General features: G+C 48.1%; 1 protein-coding gene across 4 annotated transcripts in view; it reads left to right on the forward strand.

Moving 5' to 3' along the window:
* Window positions 1-19439, forward strand: part of LOC140421790 (uncharacterized) — a 333807-nt gene that overhangs the window by 137513 nt on the left and 176855 nt on the right. For all 4 annotated transcript variants that reach the window (XM_072506679.1, XM_072506666.1, XM_072506655.1 and 1 more), the window contains one exon: window positions 16414-16651. In XM_072506679.1, the coding sequence (XP_072362780.1) occupies window positions 16414-16651 (238 nt within the window). The remainder of the gene's footprint in view (window positions 1-16413; window positions 16652-19439) is intronic.

Genomic DNA, 19439 nt, shown 5'->3' on the forward strand with positions numbered 1-19439 from the left:
AGTCCTTCTCCAAGGGAGTGGAAGGCTGATCCAAGACCACGCCAACCTCTGTCATGGAGCTGCAGTATGCAGACGACACCTGTGTGTGCACACATTCAGAGGCTAAAAACCATCATTGATGCATTCATCAAGGCATATGAGAGAATGAACCTCAGACTAAACATCTGGAAAACAAAGGTTCTGTACCAGCCCGCCCTGCCACACAAAACTGCCCCCCAACCATCACGATCCACGGTGATCCCTTGGACAATGTGGATCATTTCCCAAACCTTGGGAACCTCCTCTTGGTGTGAGCAGACATTGACGTCTAAATCCAGCATCGACTCCAATCCGTGGTCCCCGCCCTGCTGTATGCATCAGAAACATGGACAATGTACAGCAGACACCTCAAATCCCTGGAGAGATATCATTAAAGTTGTCTCTGCTAAATCCTGCAAAATCCACTGGCAGGATAGGCATACCAACATGAGCATCCTCACCCAAGCAAAAATCCCCAGGTTCGAGGCACTGGTCATGCTCTGCCAGCTGCGATGGGTGGGCCACATTGCCCGCATGCCCAACACAAGACTCCTGAAACAATTGCTTTACTCTGAGCTCCGCAATGGCAAGCGATCACAAGGAGGGCAGAGGAAATGCTACAAGTACAGTCTGAAATCCTCCCTAAATAAATGCGACATCCCCATTGACACATGGGAATTGCTTGCCTTAGAATGCATAAAATGGAGAAAACGCGCGCGCGAAGGCTCCAATCATCTCGTAGGTCGTAGATGGAGCACGTGGAGGCCAAGCATAAACAGCAGAAGGCGAGCACAGAATCCAAAGTGTCTCACCCACCTCACCAAAGATGACGTGCCAATCCTGTGGCAGAGTCTGCGGATCCATGATTGGACTATTCAACCACAGCAGAACTCGCCTCCCTGGAATGGAAGCAAGTCATCCTTGACGCTGGGGGACTGCCCAAGAAGAAGAAGAGTATTAGATTATATTGCCTCTCCGCATTCTTCCCCTTACAGTCACTCTGAGTTCCAGGCTGCAGACTCCAGCAGTGACATTATTGTATCTTTGCACATGCACGGAATAGTATGCATCTGCAGAGGGACATCAGCGGCCATTTTGCATGGCCATATTGTGCGGCAGGAGACTTAGTGAATATTGAAACACCTTCTCAGTACCTACCCTGTTGAGCCTCTTCATACTGTTTTGCTGTTGCTGGCTTCAATGTTTACTCTCTTGATGTGCTGTATTAAGTCAATGCCATGTGAGCAAAATTGAGTTTAATTCTTGAGGTTTTAAAGCCATGGTTGGCCATTAGCAGAGCATGTTTATTGCATTCCGGAAAGAAGCCGGGGAAAGTTGCTTCTGACTGTTGATGAGAATGATGAATGTGCTTACTGACAATGGAAAATGTTTCAATGTTCCCTTTTATGACGTTGCTAAGCTCTCGTCGACCGAGTGAGGCGGACACCAGCTGCTACCTCCTTAGGTCTCCTTCATTTACATCAGCAGCACAGCTTCAGTTATACTGCATGAACAAAATAAGCACTGGTCTCCCTTGTTTCATTAAGAGTTCGTGACACATGAAAAGAAAGACTGAGAGAGCAAGAAATTTCTATAACGCCTTTGAGAACCTCAGGATGTCCCAAAGTGCTTCTTGCTCATCAAGTACTTTTGAATTGTGATCACCATTGCAGTGGAAGGAAACACGTCACCAATTGACTGATAGAAAGGTCACAAGGAAATTAGTAAATTAATTAATAAATGATCAAAGTAAATGACTTTTATTTAATATTCTGGATTGAACAAAAAGACCCAACTCCTTCAAACCAATAAAACACCCCCAAGCGCTTCATAGGAGAGTTATCGAACAAACGTTGACACCAAGCCATATACGGAGATATTAAGACACATGACTAAAAGATTGTTCAAAGAGGTAAGTTTTAAGGAGCACTTAAAAGAGAAAGCGAGGCAAAGAGGCAAAAGAGAAAGAGAGGCAGAGAGGCAGAGAGGTGTAGGGAGGGAGTTCCAGAGTTTAAGGCCCAGATAACTGAAGGCATGGAGCGATTAAAATCAGGATGCTCAAGAGGTCAAAATTAGAGGAACAAAAGGATCTCAGAAGCTTGTGAGGTTGGAAGGAGACATGGAGGGGCAAGGCTTTTAAAGGTATTTGAACACAAGGATGAGTATTTTAAAATCAAGGCATTGGAACAAATATAGACCAGCGGTGATGGGTGATTTAGTCTTGACTTAGGAGATGGGCAGCAGGGATTTTGATGAGTTTAAGATTCTGGAGCGTAGAATGTGGGAGATCAGCCAGAGACATGTGGGAATAGCCAAGTCCAGAGGTAACAAAGGCATGAATGTGGGTTTCAGCAGCAGATGAGCAGAGCCAGGGGTGACGTCAAGTGATGTTATGCAGATTAAACTGAATGGGTAAGGACAACAGATTTCCTTCCCTGAAGGGCATTAGTGAACCAGATGGACTTTTAATAACAATCAATAATATGGTCACCATGCCAGATCTCTTAACTGAATTCAAGTTTTACCACCTGATGTGATGGAATGTGAACTCATGCCCCCAGCGAATGAGCCTGGGTGGCTAGATCAGGGGTTCCCAATCTTTTTTCAGTTCAGTAACACAGCACACTTCAATGAGACAAGCAATTCCTCGGCACACCCACTTTCTTTCAGCTAAATCAATTGCCCGTTGTTGCTCGTTTTAGCCTTAGTTTACTTTATTCTTATTCTGTCACCTTTGCTCATGAGTCGCCAGGTATCTTTCTGATTCTGCCACGTGGTTCAAGTCCAAGTAATGATTAATAATGCAACACACCGCTTAGTAAGAGTTAAATCAACGCTCATTTATTATATACAGCAATTAATACTTATACAATAATCCTACTTCTAGACTACTACCTACCACTAAAGGCCAATACTTAACTTTGGAAATGGCCCACCAGGTCAGGGAAACAAATGGTCTTTCGAATTGGTTCTGAGCCTGCGGGATTCAAAAACTGGTACAAGTCGATAGTCAGGAGCGCCTATCTGGTAGCGATCGCTGGAGTAAGACTTACAGTTTTCTTGTAGAAGGGTCTCGAAGGTTGCGAGCAGGAAGAGAAGGGTCGATTTGAACTTGGCCCCTATTCTTATAGTTCCCAGGGGCTTCCCGCCTCTCGGGGCGGACCTCGTACCTGGTCCCAAGTGATTGGACTTGGTCCCAATCACTTGGTTCGATATGCTCCAATACTGGAGCGATTCCTTGATCGGGGGGTGGTCGTTTACCTTTCTTTGTGTTAGCCCCTGCTGGTGCCGAAAGGTCTGGGTCGGCTTTCAATTGCTAATTTGTAGCAATTGTTCCCGGGGATGGCTGATTAAAATGCAGATGGCTGGGTTGTTGTGATGTTGATGGCTGCGGGTATCGGTCTGGACTGACTTCCCCAGAGGCGAATACACTGTTTTACCTGCAGCTGTCCGTTTGAGTCCTGTTGGATGATTTTCCCATCAGCCTCTTCTGTTCGACATTTTAAATCGGGGTTTGACCATTCTAATCGGGAATCAGCCATTTTACGTGGCTACACCGTAAACGTCCCACAATGTAGCGAACCAACAGTGGCCAATCACTAACAAGGGGCAGGGCCAACCGGTGTCCCGACTCCATGTAGATGGAATGTTGGCGACTGCTACATTTTTGGCAGGTTCCCTTTGGATACTTGCTATTTCAGGCCATTCAAAAAGAAAGGTTTGGAAAGGTGGCATCACAACCAGCAACAAATCTTGAATTATATTTATTAATTTTTTTTTTAAAAGACCGCCTTAAATCAATAATTTAACTATACAAGGCCACGGTCATGGAGCAGGAAGAAATATTACAAGCCATGCCTTGCAGATTAAATCAACAAATGTTTTTGTTGCATTCGAAAATAAGAGAGAAAAAGATTCTGATAGATCCGGAAATACACCTCAATTATTCAGTTAAATTTGTTAATATTTGTGACTATCCCCATTCTTGGCTGCATCTGTCAACTAGATTTCTGCATTATTCCATGGAAATAATTATAAATACTTCGAAATTGCTGGATACATGATAATTCTGGCTTTGATAAGACAATTCTTCCTGTCATTCGAGTCTTTCCAAAACTCGCCCGTTTTAAACTCAAATAACTCGAAATAACAACGTTTGATAAATCGATACGATGATGTTTGGAAAGTTTATATTTAGTAAGTATTTATTAAGGCTGTTTCTGTTCAAAGGACTGGATCTTGAAGAATGTCGAGGTTGTGTTCGGGCACTTGAAGGAAACCGTTGAAATGTTCAATGGGGATGTTGGAATTGAGAACATTTATAACCTTTCCGGAATATATATAAAAGCAACAGGCTAGCTCCAACCTGGAGGAATGTTTTATTTTACAAGTGCAAAAGATCTCCGAGCAAACTAAATTAATTTTCATTGAAGCCCTTTAACATAAAGCCGAGTAGCTGAGTTTAGATTCTCTCCCACCTTCCCCGATTTGATTTCAAAAGTAGACAGCTTTCCAATTCCCAGCAAGGACTGAACAACCGACAGTCAGAAACAGACAAAACTCAATTTAAAAAGGCTCCCAGTTGTAGACCCGCAGTTCGAGTTGATCAGCGTAGAGACAGAGAAACGCATCTGGACTAGTTATTCATCAATTGCCTTTTGGAAAGATTTTTTTTAATACATATATCTGGATTTTTCCCCCCACCCCCAACCCTACGTTGGCTGTTTACTTTTTAAAAAATATATTTTTATTGAAGAATTAAAAATTTTAACAATATAAGCATATAAAAATGGACATTACGATTACTTTATTAAAAAACCAACAGTATAATAATAATAATCTTTATTAGTGCCAAGAGTAGGTTTACATTAACACTGCAATGAAGTTACTGTGAAAAGCCCCTAGTCGCCACATTCCGGCGCCTGTTCGGTTACACAGAGGGAAGAATTCAGAATGCCCAAATTATCTAACAGCACGTCTTTCAGGACTTGTGGGAGGAAACCGGAGCACCCGGAGGAAACCCACGCAGATACAGGGCGAACGTACAGACTCCGCACAGACAGTGACCCAAGTCGGAAATCGAACCTGGCACCCTGGCGCTGTGAAGCAATAGTGCTACCGACTGTGCTCCGTGCCACTTAAAAAAATAAGAAACAATATCAAAGGGCTTGTCCGGGATTTGAAGGCGTACCTCTCACAAATTCACAGAGCTTCACTTCACACCTCCTCATCCAAAATGGGTCCAATTGCCTTCCCACTTTGCTTTCACCTCATCAACAGGGTACCTCCGTCTCCATTGATAAGATCTGATCATAGATACCCAAAGTCCTCCGCCACCAGACCCTGCTAAAGACAGAATCCTCCTCAACAGGCAGGAGGTGGCAATAAGGGAAATGAGGGAAAGGTCTTTTGCACAAAATTACGAATCTGGAAGTATTAGAATCATCGAATTTACAGTGCAGAAGGAGGCCATTCGGTCCATCAAGTCTGCACCGGCTCTTGGAAAGAGCACCCTACCCAAGCCCACCCTCCCACCCTATCCCCATAACCCAGTAACCCCACCCAATACTGAGGGAAATTTTGGACACAAAGGGGCAATTTAGCATGGCCAATCCACCTAACCTGCACATCTTTGGACTGTGGAGGAAACCGGAGCATCTGGAGGAAACCCACGCACACACGGGGAAAACGTGCAGACTCCACACAGTGACGCAAGCCGGGAATCAAACCTGGGACCCTGGAGCTGTGAAGCAATTGTGAACCACTATGCTACCGTGCTGCCCTTTAATGATCACTCCGCAGGTTCACATCTGGAAACCTTGTTACGTAGCTGCTTAGGAATACAAAAAAGCACGAAAAGACAGAACTCAGGAGAGGTTACGATAGTCCCCATCCCACAAAATATGACACAGTGTATGGAAAGGCTCAGTAAACCAAGGCCCACCGCACTAAGAAAACAAAAAGGGCGGTCAATAGAGAATTAAAGGTGCTATATTTAAATGCGCGCAGTGTACGGAACAAGGTAGATGAGCTTGTGGCCCAGATTGTGACTGGCAGGTATGATGTGGTAGGCATCACAGAGACGTGGTTGCAGGGGGTTCAGGACTGGCAGTTAAACATCCAGGGATTCACAACCTATCGAAAAGACAGAGAGGTGGGCAGAGGGGGCGGGGTTGCCTTGTTAATTAGGAATGAAATTAAACCAATAGCACGAAACGACATGGGGTCGGATCATGTGGAGTCTTTGTGGGTAGAGTTGAGGAACCACAAAGGCAAAAAAAGCATAATGGGAGTTATGTACAGGCCTCCTAACAGTGGTCAGGACCAGGGGCACAAAATGCACCACAAAATAGAAAGTGCATGTCAGAAAGGCAAGGTCACAGTGATCATGGGGGACTTTAATATGCAGGTGGACTGGGTAAATAATGCTGCCAGTGGACCCAAGGAAAGGGAATTCATTGAATGTTTACGGGAGGGCTTTTTGGAACAGCTTGTCATGGAGCCCACAAGGGGACAGTCCATTCTGGACTTAGTGTTATGTAATGAGCCAGACTTGATTAAAGATCTTAAAGTAAGGGAACACTTAGGAGGCAGTGATCATAATATGGTAGAATTCAATCTCCAAATTTCAAAGAAAGAAGGTAGAATCAGAGGCTAGCCAGTAACATTAGGAATGATAGTAAAAGTTTCTTTAAATACATTAAAAACAAACGGGAGGCAAAAGTAGACATTGGGCCGCTCCAAAATGACGCTGCTAATCTAGTGATGGGAGACAAGGAAATAGCTGAGGAACTAAATAAGTACTTTGCTTCAGTCTTCACAGTAGAAGACATGAGTAATATCCCAACAATTCAGGAGAGTCAGGGGGCAGAGTTGAATATGGTAGCCATCACAAAGGAGAAAGTGCTAGAGAAACTAAGAGGTCTAAAAATTGATAAATCTCCAGGCCCAGGTGGGCTACATCCTAGAGTTCTAAAGGAGATAGTTGAAGAAATAGTGGAGGTGTTAGTTATGATCTTTCAAAAGTCACTGGAGTCAGGGAAAGTCCCAGAGGATTGGAAAATCGCTGTTGTAACCCCCCTGTTCAAGAAGGGAACAAGGAAAAAGATGGAAAATTATAGGCCAATTAGCCTAACCTCGGTTGTTGGCAAGATTCTAGAATCCATTGTTGAGGATGAGATTTCTAAATTCTTGGAAGTGCAGGGTCGGATTAGGACAAGTCAGCATGGAGTTAGTAAGGGGAGGCCGTGCCTGACAAACCTGTTAGAGTTCTTTGAAGAGATAACAAATACGTTAGACCAAGGAGAGCCAATGGATGTTATCTATCTTGACTTCCAAAAGGCCTTTGATAAGGTGCCTCATGGGAGACTGCTGAGTAAAATAAGGGCCCATGGTATTCGAGGCAAGGTACTAACATGGATTGACGATTGGCTGTTAGGCAGAAGGCAGAGAGTTGGGATAAAAGGTTCTTTTTCGGAATGGCAACCGGTGACGAGTGGTGTCCCGCAGGGTTCAATGTTGGGGCCACAGCTGTTCTCTTTATATATTAACGATCTAGATGACGGGACTGGGAGCATTCTGGCTAAGTTTGCCGATGATACAAAGATAGGTGGAGGGGCAGGTAGTATGGAGGAGTTGGGGAGGCTGCAGAAAGATTTAGACAGTTTAGGAGAGTGGTCCAAGAAATGGCTTATGAAATTCAACGTGGGCAAGTGCGAGGTCTTGTACTTTGGAAAAAAGAATAGAGGCATGGACTATTTTCTAAACGGTGACAAAATTCATAATGCTGAAGTGCAAAGGGACTTGGGAGTCCTAGTCCAGGATTCTCTAAAGGTAAACTTGCAGGTTGAGTCCGTAATTAAGAAAGCAAATGCAATGTTGTCATTTATCTCAAGAGGCTTGGAATATAAAAGCAGGGATGTACTTCTGAAGCTTTATAAAGCATTAGTTAGGCCCCATTTAGAATACTGTGAGCAATTTTGGGCCCCACACCTCAGGAAGGACATACTGGCACTGGAGCGGGTCCAGCGGAGATTCACACGGATGATCCCAGGAATGGTAGGCCTAACATACGATGAACGTCTGAGGATCCTGGGATTATATTCATTGGAGTTTAAGAGGTTGAGGGGAGATCTAATAGAAACTTACAAGATAATGAATGGCTTAGATAGGGTGGACGTAGGGAAGTTGTTTCCATTAGCAGGGGAGACTAGGACCCGGGGGCACAGCCTTAGAATAAAAGGGAGTCACTTTAGAACAGAGATGAGGAGAAATTTCTTCAGCCAGAGAGTGGTGGGTCTGTGGAATTCATTGCCACAGAGGGCGGTGGAGGCTGGGACGTTGAGTGTCTTTAAGGCAGAAGTTGATAAATTCTTGATTTCTCGAGGAATTAAGGGCTATGTAGAGAGAGCAGGTAATTGGAGTTGAAATCAGCCATGATTGAATGGTGGAGTGAACTCGATGGGCCGAATGGCCTTACTGCCACTCCTATGTCTTATGGTCTTAAGATCTCGTTAGACCTCACGAGGCATGGCGAGCCGGATAGATTCCGGAAGAAGATTCTCCTGGCATCTACCGGCCGCGCTGTCTTTCGGACATAACGTGGCTGTTAGATAGTGACCTTTATTTTATTTTTGTAAGACTGTGCGGAAAGAATACTTTGCTCCAGGTGTGTTTGCATGAAGAAATAGGGATTTGGTATTTTAAAACAAAACTTTATTATTCACACAATATTAAAGGGATTAAGACACGAAAAGATTTGCTTCTTAGGGGTCGGTTTGTAGGATTGACGGAGCTGGAAGCGAAGTATGGGCTGGAGCAGGGGGAAATGTTCAGATACATGCAGGTTCGAGATTTTGCCAGAAAGGAGATACAGAGCTTCCCGGAGGAGTCAGCCTCCCTATTGCTGGAGGAGGTGCTGGCGACAGGGGGACTGGAGAAGGGGGTAGTGTCAGCGGTTTACGGAGCTATTTTGGAAGAGGAGAAGGCACCACTGGAAGGGATCAAAGCAAAGTGGGAGGAAGAGTTGGGAGATATGGAGGAGGGGTTCTGGTGTGAGGTGCTCCGGAGAGTGAATGCCTCCACCTCATGTGCGAGGTTGGGGCTGATACAGCAGAAGGTGGTATACAGAGCACACCTCACGAGGGCGAGGATGAGCTGATTCTTTGAAGGAGTAGAAGATGTGTGTGAACGTTGCGGGGTGGCCCCGCTAATCACGTTCATATGTTTTGGTCCTGTCCAAAGCTAGAGGATTACTGGAAGGAGGTTTTTAGGGTAATTTCTAAAGTGGTGCACGTGAAACTGGACCCGGGCCCCCAGGAGGCCATATTCGGGGTGTCCGACCAGCCAGGGTTGGAAACGGATGTGGAGGCAGATGTTGTAGCCTTCGCCTCGTTGATCGCCCAAAGGCGGATCCTGATGGGTTGGAGAGTGTGGTCAACACCACTGGTAACACACTACGCGTATTACGGTACTGCCACTGTATTACAAGTACCACAGTAATCCCAGCCTGCTGGGTCCTCCCAGCAGGTGACGTATAAAAGTGTATGCTCTCCTGCGCTGCTCCCATTCTGATTCCAGCTGCAGGAGGCTCAACATCTTCTGCAATAAAGCCTCAATTGTTTCACCATTCTCGTCTCGTGGTCATTGATGGTACATCAATTTATTGCACAAGATTTTATGAGATGAACGTCTTAATCAAACCTGATCGTCTGGAGCTGAACCCTCACGCAGCCGAAGCCACAGCCACCTTCGAGCACTGGCTAGCTGTATCGAAGGATACCTCTGAGCAGCCACTGAAGAACTCTCAGACCTGCAGAAGATCCTGTACTCACGGGTGAGCCCACAAGTTTTTCCCCTCATCTGGGACGCACCCACCTACACAGAAGCAATGGCGCTATTAAAGGGACAGTACATCAAGTTGGTGAATCAAGTGTATGCCAGGCACCTCCTGGCCACGAGACGGCAACTCCCGGGGGAGTCTCAGAACAATTTTTTACGGGCTCGACGGATACGCGGTAGGAACTGTAACTGCCAGGCAGTTTCGGCAGTCTAACACACCGAACTATTAATCAAAGACGCTTATGTCACGGGCATTAAGTCTACTTACGTTTGCCAGCGGCTATTGGAAGGGGATACATTTGACCTTGCAGAGACTGTGCAGCTTGCTAACTCCCTAGAAGTGGCCTCCCATAATCTGGAGGCCGACACCTCCGACCGTGCGGCACCCTCGTGGGCATTGTGGGCCCCACCAGCTGCCGACTCGAGTACACCGCAAGCCTGCGCCGCGCGGCAGCCGACCAAATCCGGAGGACCCGAATGTTACTTTTGTGGCCAGAGCAAACATCCCAGGCAGCGCTGCACGGCACGGAGCACGACCTGCAACGGGTGTGGGAAGAAGGGCCACTTTGTTTCTGTTTTCCAGGCCCGGTTGGTCGCCGCTGTTTCCAGGCCCGGCATTGCTACACCCCCCACATGTGATCCGGGGCGCTGCCATCTTCTCCACCACAAGCCACGTGCAGCCCGTGGGCGCCGCCATCTTTGATGTCGCCCGGCATGTGCACCCTGTGGGCGCCGCCACCTTGGACCGTGCCTCAGGAACCCTGCTCGCCTGGCTGTTCTCGGCCGGGCGATACGTCCGCCACCGCTGATCAGCCCAGGACCTCCCAACATCTTCCGCAGCTCGCTTCCATTACCCATGATCACTCTCGGCCCCACAACCTCGCGACTGCTACGACGACGGTAAAGATCAACGGGCACGAGGCGACCTGCCTCTTTGATTCCGGGAGCACAGAGAGTTTCATCCACCCTGCTACGGTAAGACGCTGCTCCCTCCCGGTACCCCCCGTCACCCAGAAAATCTCCCTGGCCTCCGGATCCCCTTCCGTACAAATCCGGGGGTACTTCGTTGTGACCCTCACCACTCAGGGCGTAGAGTATAGCAACTTCAGGCTCTACGGCCTCCCCCATCTCTGCGCTGCCCTGTTACTAGGTCTCGATTTTCAATGTCACCTCCAAAGCCTTACTCTGAAATTCGACGGACCCCTGCCCCCCCTCACCGTTTGTGGCCTCACGACCCTTAAGGTCGAGCCGCCTTCACTGTTCGCAAACCTCACTCCGGACTGTATGCCCGTCGCCACGAGGAGCAGACGGTACAGTGCGCAGGACAGGACCTTCATCAAGTCCGAATTCATTCGGCTTCTGCGGGAGGGGATCATTGAGGCCAGTTCCAGCCCCTGGAGAGCTCAAGTGGTGGTAGTCAAGATTGGGGAGAAACACAGGATGGTCATTGACTACAGTCAGACCATCAATCGATACACACAGCTCGATGCGTACCCTCTCCCACGCATATTTGACATGGTCAATCAGATTGCGCAGTATCAAGTCTTCTCCACAGTTGACTTGTAGTCCGCCTACCACCAGCTCCCCATCCGCCTGGAGGACCGCCAATACACTGCATTTGAAGCAGATGGCCGCCTCTATTACTTCCTTCGAGTTCCCTTCGGTGTCACCAATGGGTCTCGGTCTTCCAGCGAGAGATGGACCGAATGGTTGACCAGTACGGGCTGCGGGCCACGTTCCCGTACCTAGATAATGTCACCATCTGCGGCCACGATCAGCAGGACCACGACGTAAACCTCCAAAAATTCCTCCATACCACCAAACTCCTTAATCTCACCTACAATAAGGAGAAATACGTTTTCCGCACCAACCGCTTAGCCATCCTTGGCTACATTATGGGAAATGGAGTCCTAGGGCCCGACCCCAACCGCAAGCGCCCCCTCCTGGAACTCGCCCTCCCCCACTGCCCCAGGGCCCTGAAACGATGCCTGGGTTGTTTTTCATATTATGCCCAGTGGGTCCCCAATTATGCGGACAAGGCCCGCCCACTAATCAAGTCCACAGCCTTCAAACACATCAAGGCGGCCAGCGCCAAAGCCACGATGCACGCAGTTGACGAGTCCCTCCCCTTCCAGGTGGAGAGCGATGCATCGAACGTGGCTCTGGCCGCCACCGTCAACCAGGCGGGCAGGCCCGTGGCTTCCTTTTCCCGCACCCTTCATGCCTCCGAAATTCGGATCTCCTCTGTCGACAAGGAGGCCCAAGCCATTGTGGAAGCTGTGCGACATTGGCGGCATTACCTGGCTGGCAGGAGATTCACTCGCCTCACTGACCAACGGTCGGTTGCCTTCATGTTTAGCAATACACAGCGGGGCAAGATCAAGAATGACAAGATCTTGAGGTGGAGGATTGAGCTCTCCACCTACAACTATGAGATCTTGTATCGCCCGGGGAAGCTCAATGAGCCCCCAGATGCCCTATCCAGCGGTACATGTGCCAGCGCACAAGTGGACCGACTCCGGGCTCTCCATAATGACCTCTGCCACCCGGGGGTCACCCGGTTCTTCCATTTTATCAAGGCCCACAACCTGCCCTACTCCATCAAGGAGGTCAGGACCGTGACCAGGGACTGCGCAGAGTGCAAACCGCACTTCTACCGGCCAGATAGAGTGCACCTGGTGAGGGCCTCCCGCCCCTTTGAGCGCCTCAGCATGGACTTCAAAGGGCCCCTCCCCTCCACCGACCGCAACGAGTACTTTCTCAATGTTATTGATGAGTACTCCCGTTTCCCGTTCGCCATCCTATGCCCCGACATGACTTCGGCCACGGCCATCAAGGCCCTGCACAGCACCTTCACCCTGTTCGGTTTCCCCACCTACAGCCACAATGATCGGGGATTCTCCTTCATGAGTGATGAGCTGCATCAGTTCCTGCTCAGCAAGGGCATCGCCTCGAACAGGACGACCAGCTACAACCCCCGGGGAAACGGGCAGGTGGAGAGGGAGAACGAGACGGTCCGGAAGGCCGTCCTGCTGGCCCTTCGGTCTAGGAATCTCCCGGTCTCCCGCTGGCAGGAGGTCCTCCCTGACGCGCTCCACTCCATCCGGTCGCTCCTGTGCACCGCGACTAATGAGTCCCCTCACGAACGTGTGTTTGCCTTCCCTAGGAGGTCCACCTCGGGGGTCTCACTCCCAACATAGCTGACAGTTCCTGGGCCCGTCCTCCTCCGGAAGCATGTGAGGAGCCTTGGTTGAGAAAGTCCACCTCCTCCATGCGAACCCACTGTACGCCTACGTGGCACACCCCGTCAGGCGACAGGACACAGTCTCCCTCCGGGACCTGGCACCTGCTGGGTCCCCAACCACAACCCCCGACCTGGTACCGCTTCTCCCCCCCCCCCCGGTTGCCTCCCTCACCCCTGCGCCACCCACCCTCCCGCCAGCGAACCTCTCCGCAGCCCCTATCTAGCAGTATCCGTCCCCTCACTGGATCCACTACGGGTGACAATGGAGAGGACAAAACGCTCCCGGAGTCGCAGGTGACCACATCGGCGCCCACAACACCACCAGGACTGAGGCGATCGCAGCAGAGGGCCAAAGCCCCCGACAGACTCAATCTGTAATGTTGTTCTTCACCACCGCTGGACTCTTTTTAAACAGGGGGTGAATGTGGTAAACACCACTGGTAACACACTACGCGTATTACGGTACTGCCACTGTATTACAGGTACCACAGTAATCCCAGCCTGCTGGCTCCTCCCAGCAGGCGCCATATAAAAGTGTATGCTCTCCTGCGCTGCTCCCTTTCTTGTTCCAGCTGCAGGAGGCTCAACATCTTGTGCAATAAAGCCTCAATTGCTTCACCATTCTTGTCTTGTGGTCATTGATGGTACATCAGAGAGCAACCTCTCCACCCTGTGACCTGGCGTGGCGGGGGGGCCTGTTGGAATTCTTGACTCTTGAGAAGGTTAAGTTTGAACTGAGGGGAAGGATGGAGGGGTTCTACAATTCATGGGCATTATTCATTATGCACTTTCAAGAACTGGATAACATCAAACATTAGTTGGGAGGGATGGGTGGGAGGGTTGGGGATGGGGGGTGGTGTGTGTTAATGGTGTCCATGGGTGATTCCTGATTCCTTTTTGTCATTTGTTTATGTGAACATGTGGGCCAATGTTTGGGGTTTGGTGGGAGGATGGATCATTGTTATTGATATGGGGATTGACATATTTGTGACTGATTATTGTTTATTGTTGGTGGGTGTAAATTTGGGAGAAAATGTGAAAAAGGAGAATAAAAAAATATTTTTAAAAACCCACAATATTAAACTCTTTAACATCACATCCGAAAATCTTATAATTACCCCTGGTGGGAACAGTTAGAGTCTGGAATGGAGACAATCGGTCTGTGGAGTGATTTCCGATGTCAACTGAATGGTTATGTAATTTTGGATTTAGGCTACCAGGCTGGATTCAGGACACAGTAAACCTAATCCCAGACTTGTTTACACTCCCTGAAGTATTATAACTTCAGTAGCGTAGGAACACCTGAGAACGCGCTAAACTTAGAACAACTTCTTTCTCATGGCAGGAGACAGTGAGTGTCGTGATTAATGGTTTAACTGATCTGTGTTTAATTGTATTGGTCTGCTCATTGATCTAAGTTCTCTGTGCTTAATTTCTTAAGCCTGAGGGTGGAACTAGAGAGTTTAAGTAAAGTGACATCACACAGAAGTTTCCAGAATCTGGACTGAGGGGATTTTCTGGTCTCATCTACCCGGGGACCAGAAATTCAAGCCCAAGGTCAACAGGTCTTTTAATGATCCACTAAATTTTAAGTCCTGCCCCGACGATTCCTGTGGTGGACAAGGTCTGAAAATTTACCATTATGTGATCAGAGGTCCTGTAATTGCTGAGATATTTGTAAGTACAATTAACCTGTTGTAGATTTAGAACTAGTGTCATCTCTGCATTGCTCTGAGATAAATCAGACATCAATGATATACAGAAAACTGGTGAGTGCACAACAGGGAGCACCATCATCCTACTCTCTTACAACGCTAGGCATGATAGTCTGAAGCTGTGTATAGAGTCCTCTCCTGACTGGAAAAATTGTGATGTGCAGTGAGGTGTAGCCTGTAATGCAACCAGGGTCTGCTGGATGTTTATTGTGCTGGAGGGCTTATCAATGTTAGACTAAAATCACAGCAACGGTAAAGAAATATATGGTATTAAATCAAATAAACCATGCCTGTGTGGTGCATAAAGTAATAATTCTAATATTTAATTGCGCCAATTTTTATATCAAAAATCATATCATCTTTCATGACCTCAGGACATTCCAAACATTTTACAGCCATTGAAGTACCTTGTGACATGTAGTTACTGTTGTGATGTGTTTGGACTCTTGTATGAGAATCCCAACAATTTACAATTTGTAAGACTGTGAGAGAAGACTATTAAACCACAGGGGTGATAACACTGACCAAAGCTTTTATGTTAAAACAAATGTTAATTTAAACACAGAATCAATCACATTAGCAACACAGGAGTAACTTTCCAATTAACAATTAAAACAGTGCTTAATTAAAGGGGGAAAATATTAACTCGCTATCTATACCTACCACTGTATATTCCAATTTGGCAAGACCTTTGGTAGACCTTTAGAGAGAGACCCTTTCAGAAATAACCTGAAAATCATTCTGTCTTGTCAGATTGAAATTCTATGGCAAACTACAAAACTACAGACAGACCTGGCTCCTTCCATTAATTACATTATCTTTATTCGTGTCACAAGTAGACTTACATTAACACTGCAACAAAGTCATTGTGAAAATCCCTTTGTTGCTACACTCCGGCATCCTAAGCCAAAGGCATTCTCCAGTCTCCTCCCACTAAGATGCCTCATAAACACTGTTGGAGGAATCCTTCATAAATTATCTACCCCCAGGGATGCTTCAAAATCAAAACAATGTTCCATTAGCCCGTTTTCTGTAAACAAGTAAACAGCTAAAATCAATGATTACCTCATCTTTACAACCCCACAATTGCAGCTTTAGCAGACATGCTTCCTGTATGTATTTGAACCCAGCTTTTTTAATAACATTGCTATAATAAAATATAATATATAATAATTTCCCACATTTATCACAAATGTAGGAAATGTGGCAGGCAGTTTGCACACAGCAAACTCCCTCACACAATAATGTGATAATGACCAGATAATCTGTTGTTTTCAAGTGATATTGATTATGGGATAAACATTGGCCAGGACACTGCTTTTCTTTGAACTAGTTCAATGAGATCCTTTATGTTCACCAGAGAGGTCAGTCAAGGCCTCTGAGCCAAAAGATGAGACCTCCAACAGCAGCACTCCTTCTTTACTGCATGGTGTATCAGCCTAAATCTTTGTGCTCAAGTCTGTAGAGTTAGTTATTCAATCCAGACACACATTAACTATATAAAGTTTAATATACCCAGAACAAATCCTAGATTTCTATCTAAAAATTAATATAAAATGAAAGCAAGTAATTACTGTTTCTTATGTGTTGTTACAGGAGAGTCCTGAGGGATTTTGCAATTCCAGAACAAAGCAATGGGGACATGTCGGGCAGAAGAAGCAAAAGCTCCGGCCTCCTAAATAGTCCGAGGAAGCCCCCAAACAGCAGCCGCCAGTCAAACATCCAAGGTCTGTCTATTGTCATGAACCCTGGCAGAACTGATGACCCCTACAGGGTAACTTTAGCAAAACAGGAACTGATGAGGACCAAACCAGGTTACCAGGAAGTGTGCGAGGTAGGCATGTCACAAATGTGATCCAATAATAATCTGTCGATAGTCACGTAGACATGTGGATCATAGTGTTGAAGGCAAAGGTACATTGAAAAATCCTCAGGCCCTTTGTATTGCATATTTTAAAACTGTGACCATGTACCCGCGGTCCCAGTTTCACCTAGAATAGGAGCGGCAGTTTATCCGCTTCACAATAATACAGAAACAGGAGGCACGCTCAAACCTCCCTGGACCATAACTGAAACTGCTTTGCTTCTTTCAGATGCTCCCTAGTTTTTCCCAAGATTCTGGTTACTGGCACTCTGAAGCCCAGCTTATCTGGCCTATCACCTCACCCCCTTGAAACACTGGCCAAAATCTCACAATTGACCATTTGATTAGCTCAAAATTATGACTTGCTTTGAGAGCAGAAATATCGGTTGTCACCCTGACATTGGGATCCTCGGGTCTTGTCTATGGCAGGGCCTGTTGCGAGTGAATACAGAATATTTGGAGACTCTACTCACTTCCAGCGGCATGGGGAAATCCGAGCCACAAACAGGGATGGAGGATTTCAGCCATTGAGGTCACTGGGGCTTAGCTATGAGGAGGTGACCACAATGCCACACACTCAGGTAAAAATCGGTGGTCGCGCAGGTTGGGAGTTTCCCATGTCCAGAGAGATGGAGGCCTGTTGGAGCAAAGAGTGATTTCCAGATCTGGTAACAGGAAGGGGGGTTTACGCCAAACTATTAACCCCCACCTCCATGTTGAGAAGTAAACCTGGTGTCATAATATACACCAGTATATTATGGTGCAGACACACACACACACACTGATGGACATGCAGTGGGACCAATCAGCATACACAACACCGCAGCCAATCACCAGTGAGAGCACACGCACTATAAAGACAGTGGACAGGAGAATTCCCGCTCATTCTAGTAGCAGCCAGCTCGGAGCACAGAGCTCACAGCCTGCAACACAGACATTCACCATGTGCTGAGTGCATCACCTGGTTAGGACTAGGCAAGGGTCAACAGTTAAAGCTGGTATTGCATTTACCTACAGTTCAAGCATGTTAATATTGTTAACCTTATATAAAATAGAGTTGCACCACTTCCAGTTTTGGTGACCTGTTTGTGATCCAGAACACCCAACGCATCATTGTACAAGGAGTGGTTGCATACGAGCACTTCTGAGACCCACCTGCAACTAATCAGCATTCCGGCATCCTGAAGTATGGAGAACATCAACCCGCCGCCGCCGCTCCGCATCGCCGGCAATCTCGGGGTCAATTGGAAGATTTTTAAACAGCGCTTCCAGCTCTTCCTCGAAGCCACGGACAGGGAGAACGCCTCGGATACCAGAAAGATTGCTCTGCTCCTCTCCACAGCCGGGCAACACGCCATCCACATCTTCAACTCCCTCACATTCGCAGACGACGAGGACAAGACAAAGTACAAGACGGTTCTCCTCAAATTCGATACCCACTTCAGCATAGAGGTCAATGAAAGCTTTGAACGATACCTGTTCCAGCAGCGCTTGCAGGGTAAGGACGAGCCTTTCCAATCCTTTTTAACACACCTCCGCATCCTTGCGCAGTCCTGCGGTTACGGGCCCTCCTCCGACTCCATGATACGCGACCAGATTGTATTTGGTGTTCTGCCGGACCCCCTGTGTCAGCAGCTCCTCAAAGTTAAGCAACTCACCCTAGCGACTCTCATCAAGACCTGTGTCCTGCATGAAAATGCCACCAGCCGGTACTCCCACATACAGGCGGCTGAAACGGCGCGGCAAGGTCCCCACGAGGCGGGACGGGTCCAAACAAGTGAACACCTCCAAGTCTGCAGCCTGGATGAGGGCGGCCATTTCGCGCACTTTTTGCGGCCTCCCGCGCTTGTATGCGCCAAACGAGGGGACGGTGACGTGGAGGAACATGATGCGCAGGCGCGCACCACGCAGGACCGCACCGCGCAGGTGTGGTGGCGCAACGAGCGTGCTGACGTCACAACGTGCGGCAACTGTGGCTCCGCCCATTTAAAGCGGCAATGTCCTGCAAAATCGTGACAATGCCTACGATGTGGCAGACTTGGCCACTATGCTGCCTGCTGCCGAGCAGCTCAGCCTGCCAATTTGCATCGCTTCAGCCAGCCTCGCAGGAACGTTCGGTCAATTCAACCCACGTTCACCGAGTCCGATTCCGACTTCCCGCAGACCAGTGACACCGAGGATCCGAGGGAACCTTTTCGAGACACTGTTATAACAAAGAACAGGCTGTCCCCGAACCAAAACCACCAGCCGCTGTCGGTGCACAGCATTGATCCAGATGACGAGTGGTGTGCCACCCTGACGGTCAACCAGAATTCGTCGCCCACCTCAGAGACTTGACTTATGAGTTTTACAATGTTGGACTCTTTGATCTGTTCTGTTATCCTGTTTCATCGTTCCAGTAGTTTGTATATAATGATCATTTCGTTGTTGGTGTGACATCTGGGGCGGGATTCTCCGACCCCCCGCTGGGTCGGAGAATTGCCGGTGGCTGGCGTGAATCACGCCCCCGCCGGTTGCCGAATTCTCCGGCACCGGATATTCGGCGGGGGCGGGAATTGTGCCGCGCCGGTTGGCGGGCCCCCCCCGGCGATTCTCCGGCCCGGGTGGGCCGAAGTCTCGCTGCTGGAATGCCTGTCCCGCCGGCGTGGATTAAACCACCTCTCTTACCGGCGGGACAAGGCGGCGCGGGCAGGCTCCAGAGTCCTGGGGCGATCTGGCCCCGGGGGGTGCCCCCACAGTGGCCTGGCCCGCGATCGGG

Source organism: Scyliorhinus torazame, chromosome 1 (genome assembly GCF_047496885.1).
Source record: "Scyliorhinus torazame isolate Kashiwa2021f chromosome 1, sScyTor2.1, whole genome shotgun sequence".
Lineage (NCBI taxonomy): Eukaryota > Metazoa > Chordata > Chondrichthyes > Carcharhiniformes > Scyliorhinidae > Scyliorhinus > Scyliorhinus torazame.